Source organism: Oryzias melastigma, unplaced genomic scaffold (assembly GCF_002922805.2).
Source record: "Oryzias melastigma strain HK-1 unplaced genomic scaffold, ASM292280v2 sc00318, whole genome shotgun sequence".
NCBI classification, from domain to species: Eukaryota; Metazoa; Chordata; class Actinopteri; order Beloniformes; family Adrianichthyidae; genus Oryzias; species Oryzias melastigma.
This window is the reverse complement of record NW_023416924.1, coordinates 135882-141500: the sequence shown is the minus strand read 5'-3', so window position 1 is coordinate 141500 and position 5619 is coordinate 135882. Positions and strand designations below refer to the sequence as shown.

General features: G+C 47.9%; 1 protein-coding gene across 4 annotated transcripts; it reads left to right on the top strand.

Annotated features, from left to right (window-relative positions):
• Positions 1–644: 644 nt before the first annotated feature.
• Positions 645–5619, top strand: fsd1l (fibronectin type III and SPRY domain containing 1-like; the record flags this gene model as incomplete). 4 transcript variants are annotated; one of them, XM_024261165.2, is given in 10 exon segments in its annotated part: positions 645–839; positions 988–1063; positions 3363–3458; positions 3829–3960; positions 4023–4124; positions 4191–4213; positions 4377–4498; positions 4766–4984; positions 5063–5161; positions 5573–5619. In XM_024261165.2, coding segments are annotated over 9 exon segments (855 nt in total), but the record flags the coding sequence as incomplete, so codon positions are not given.

The window sequence follows — 5619 nt, the reverse complement described above, 5'->3', positions numbered from 1 at the left end:
TGCATTGTGGGAAAGGGTGTCCGGTCAGCTCTTGTCGTTGGACGTGATGCTGATCAGAAATGACTGGAGCTAAATGAAGGAAATCTGAGGATTCTGTTACTCTTTCTGGAGAATAGAGAATCATTGATGTGAAAACCAACAAGAGTTCAAATCATCTGTAGTTATGTGTTAATGTTGCCTTTTAAAGTTAACATTAATTTTACTCATTTCTCTGGCATAGTGGACATTGAAATAACCCAGTGGCTGTTTGTCATCTGTTGTCTACGGAGAGATGCTAAAAAGATATTTTAAAAAGATGATAGTAAAGATGAAGCAGATTAAAATCTGCAGATTAACATCCAGCGGAGTGTTAAGGACCCCCCCCCCCCCAGGCCAAGTCATCTCAAACAAACTAATATTTTAAAAAGAGGATTACGTCGATGTTACAGATCTATCAGAGCCAGAATGTTGATTCTGACCAATAGAATGACAGAGAGGAACCCACAAACGTTCATCAGCCAATCAGGAAGCAGCAGACAGAGGGGGAGTGAAACGGTTCAGTGATGGAGGGGGGGTCAAACTCAAAGCCTCGAGGGCCTCCTGCTGGTTCTACAGAAATCCTGTCTTATCTGCTGCCGATTACCTGATCAGGTGTGTTTAGCCTACCAGGAGCTTCAGCAGCAGGTTGGTTAGGAAGCACGCGGGACTCCGCCCTCGACTCTAATAGAATCTGCTGGATGTTGAACCTCCAACAGACTGACGTCACTGCATCCCGCCGGTCCGTTGTGTTCAGACTGTTCCGTCTCGGTTCCGATCAAACCTGCTTATGACTGAGTATTAAAGCCGGATTACGCCGTCAGGTGAGGCTGGGAGAAGTCACGTGACTGAGGACCTGTTTGATCTCCTCCCGCAGGAAGATTTCGTTTTTAGCGGTTCGGTTTCTTCTGCGTCCTCCGCGTCTTTCAAACTGTTTTCTGGTCCAGAGGAAATCCCGCGTCTGATCCTCAGGAAGTCGGGAGACGTGCCGATTTACTTCCGGTGGATCAGCGCTCCTTCCCCCAGTCAGGTGATGGACACTCAGAAGGTGAGGATCGATAACGACACTGATCGGTTCGGGTCCAGGAGGCGGGGCTTAGAGCTGCAGGGGTTCTATAAACGCTTGACGTTCCCTTTACATGTCGATATACATGGACAGTATATAGTCAACCGGACCCCCCCACCCCCGTTCCAAACAGGAAGTCCCGCCGGTCTCCTTGACGACTTCTATTGATAAATGAACAGCTGTTTCCGGGGGGTCTTAGCCCCAAGAGATGATGGAGTGTTGGTATTAGTGTTAGCATTCATGTTAGCATTAGTGTTAGCATTCATGTTAGCATTAGTGTTAGTGTAACCGGATCGATTCGGCGTTGTGTTTATGGGAATGAAAGACGTGGAACCACAGCAGCACCCTCGGAGACCACCTCCATCTAACTGGAGTCAAGCCAGCACGCTCTCGTTAAACCGTCTAGTGATCCTCTCAAATACGGCACGCGACTGTAATACAATCATTACGGTAGCAGCAAGAAAGGCTTCATTTCAAAGTAAGAGTAAAGCGTAACTAATAGTTTCCTCAGAATCATTTCACTTCTCACTTAGAGTATCCTTTCTTGTACTCTTACCCACAAAGTTTCAGCCTGATCTGATGTAGTATTTTGTAGTACTGCCCTGTTGAAATTGGGTACCTAAGCAAAAATACTATAAGATGAGAAGTGAAATGATTCTGTGGAGACTAGGAGTTTTCATTTTATAAGTATTTTTAAAATGTAGTTTTTATCGCTGAAGTACACAATTTCAATTGACCAGTACTACAAAATACTACATCAGATCAGGCTGAAACTTTGTGGGTAAGAGTACAAGAAAGGGTACTCTAAGTGAGAAGTGAAATGATTCTGAGGAAACTATTAGTTACGCTTTACTCTTACTTTGAAATGAAGCCTTTCTTGCTGCTACCGTAATGATTGTATTAAAGTCGCACGCCGTATTTGAGAGGATCACTAGACGGTTTAACGAGAGCGTGCTGGCTTGACACCAGTTCCTTTTATTGTGGATCTGACCATTTTGCAGAAGGAAAGACTCAGAAATGTCAGCTGCCCGTTTTAGCTCCTAGATGAGACTGACAGGTAGAGGGAGATCATCTCATTCTTACATCACAGTAAAATGTCAGTCTTTCAAGTTTTTGATTTTGTCAGTAACAGAATTCATGTAATAACAGGATTATGGGCATAACTAAGATGAAATGAGGATTCATATTGTAAACGTTACAGGACACCCACCTCTCCCACCCAACAGGAAAACAGGGAGGGGGAATGCAAGCGCCCAACATATAAAGAAGAAACCACAGAAGAAGAACAAACTAAGGAGGGGTTACCCAACGCAGAATTCAGGGGGAGAAATAAACTTAGAGACAGACAATATTTTGTGTAATTAAGATCTCATCTCGTTACATTAGCATTAGTGTTAGCATTACTGTTAGGATACATGTTAGCGTTAGCATTCATGTTAGCATTAATGTTAGCCCTAATGTTAGCATTAGTGTTAGCCTTCATGTTAACGTTAGTGTTAGCATTTATGTTAGCATTAGTGTTAGCCTTCATGTTAGCATTAGTGTTAGGATACATGTTAGCATTAGTGTTAGGATACATGTTAGCGTTAGCATTCATGTTAGCATTAGTGTTAGCCCTAATGTTAGCATTAGTGTTAGCATTACTGTTAGGATACATGTTAGCGTTAGCATTCATGTTAGCATTAGTGTTAGCATTACTGTTAGGATACATGTTAGCGTTAGTATTCATGTTAGCATAAGTGTTAGCATTACTGTTAGGATACATGTTAGCGTTAGCATTCATGTTAGCATTAGTGTTAGCATTACCGTTAGCATTAGTGTTTGCATTCATGTTAGCTGGTTCCTGGTAGCGTTTCAGTCCAATAACATGATCCTCAGACATTTCTGCATGTTCATGATGAACCATGGAGGATTTCCCCTGCAGGAAGCAGAAACACGGAGACTCGGGTCCACTGAAGGCCCTCAGCAGCGGTGGTGAATCCTCTGTGAACCAGAATGATCACGCTCCTCACCTTTACCTGTCTGTGTTCATTAAACCAACGAGAGACTGCTCCAGCTTCATCGTTTCACTCTCTCTCTCCTGTCAGCGAGGATGTGCAATTGTTGTTAAAAAAGAAATAAAATTCCTAAATGGTTTAGTGGGGGGTGGGGGGCTTCCTCTTCAGCATCCATCAGCTGATCAGCGCTGTCCCTCAGTCTCCCTCTGCTGGTAGAAACAGAAACGTGTCTGTCGCGGCAGTTCCTTGTGGGGGGGTCGTGTTCATCTTCATCTCTTCAACAGGAAGCCCTGCAGCGCATCATCAGTACACTCACCAACAAGAAGGAGGAGCTCCAGCACTTCCTGGATTCCATCGATGGCTCTCTGAGCGGCCTGGAGGTGAGGGGGAGGGCCCACAGCTGAGGGGGAGGGGCCACACGTGTGCATCTCAAACTCATCAGACGTCTGGAAGAGATTTTGATCAACCAGACGGTTTAGGACGTTTTCTGTCAGTCAGGGAGGGGCAACTGGAGGGCTGAAATCCTGCATGTTTCCGTCCGTCTGCCCTCTAATACCAGATATTGATGCAGGAAACTGATCGTCGTAATCACACCTTGATGTTCATGATCATTTGATCACTTCAGCAGGAGAAAGTCTCTCTCTCCTTGGAAGACAAAAACTTTATTGAGACGATACAGCAGAGACAATCATCAATAATGATTTAAAGAAGCATTTTGACTTCCCCCCCTAACCAGTGAACTCCTTTCAGGAGGAGTCCTGTAAGGCGATGGTGGAGCTGGAGGCGGAGCTTGATCAGCTACGGTCTTCCTTGGAGGAAAGAGGCGCTCAGCTGTGTGAAATGATCAAAGAGGAGGAGCAGAGAAAGAAGGCGGAGCTTAAGGTTTGTAGCAGAGCTCTCCTTCTTTGTGCTCCTCTGTTACTGAAGCTGAAGTGTGGTTCCAGCGGCAGCGTTCTGAGGGGGCGTGTGCTCTGCGGTCCTGTGACGACCTGCTCGCCTTCTCCAATCAGACTCTGACGGTTTCAGACGAAGAAGAGTTCCTGACGGTAGGCCTCGGCCAGAACCCGCCGGCACCGCAAACGCCACGATCTGAGTGTTTCTGTCTGTTTCAGGCTGCCAGACTCATCAAGGAGCGGTAGGAGCCCGGCAGACTTTGTGCCTTCCTGTTGGTTTTTCCCGCCTTTTTCTGCTCTTTTGCCCTGTGGTCTTTGAACATCACGACTAACTCTTAAAGTTTAGAAATGAAGCGCAAATCCCGCCCCTCCTAACATTCTAACCCCGCCTCTCGCTGTTATCAGGGTGACGATGGCGCCGGCGTTCCGGCTGACCACGCGGCCGTGTGTTTCCGAGAGCATGTCCCAGTATGCAGTCGACTTCAGCGCTGAGAGGGAGGGGCTTCACAAGCTCCACTTCCTGCCAGGTCAGAGCCGCCGCCGTCATTGGTCGCTCGCCGTTTTTCTGTTCAGGCTTTTGGGTTTTGACGTTCTGAAACATGGACTGGAGGTCAGTTCTGGACCTGGTCTCAGTCCCTCGCGGTTCTCCTCAGTGAGGTCTCCAGACTGGAGTCTACGGACTCGTCTTCCCGGTGGCGTCCGTGTCCGTTCTTCTTCTCCACCGTCTTCCTCTGAGTGATCTGTGGTTTCCTTGACAACCGCGTGTCTCAGCTGGTTTCTCTGTCCACCTTCAGTCCCCAGAGCGCCTGAGATCGACGTCTCTGGCTGCAGCGTTCAGGACAACGCCGTCCATGTGGCGTGGCGCTCGGCGGCGGAGGCAGACGCTGACGGCTGCTGGCCGATCCAACGCTACGAATTGGAGTATCGGAAGACCACCCATGGGAGCGCACTGGTGGGCGGAGCCTGCTGGGAACGAATCTGTGACATCACAGAAACACAGATCATCATCTCAGGTGGGTGGTCCCACAGCAGCACCAGAGCAGAGTCTGATCTGATCAGCTGATGTGAGTCTGTGGCCTCAAAACTTTTAGGTTTGAAGTTCGACTCGCCGTTTGTTGTCGTTCGAGTTCGAGCGACGAACAAAGCAGCAGCTGGGGAATTCTCCGAGCCGGTTGCCCTGGAAACCAGAGGTAAGCAACTAACGAGAGTCCAGCTACTTCCTTCACTGATCTCCAGAACATCCCAGGATCTGATCCTCCGATGGACTTGTCCTGATCCATTCAGATCCATCCTGGTCCATCCTGGTCCCCCCTGATCCAACCTGACACATCCTGATCCATTCAGATCCATCCTGGAACATCCTGGTCCTTCCTGATCCATTCAGGTCCATCCTGATCCATCCTGGAACATCCTGATCCATCTTGATCCATCCTGGTCCCCCCTGATCCAACTTGACACATCCAGATCCATTCAGATCCATTCAGATCCATTCAGATCTATCCTTGAACATCCTGGAACATCCTGATCCTTCTTTATCCCTCCTGATCCTGAACCCTCCCTAAGAGAACCTCAACATCTGTAGCTCCGCCTCCTTTTCCCAGCATTCTCCTTTGGTTTCGACGAGGCGACGGCGCACGCCGACCTCCGG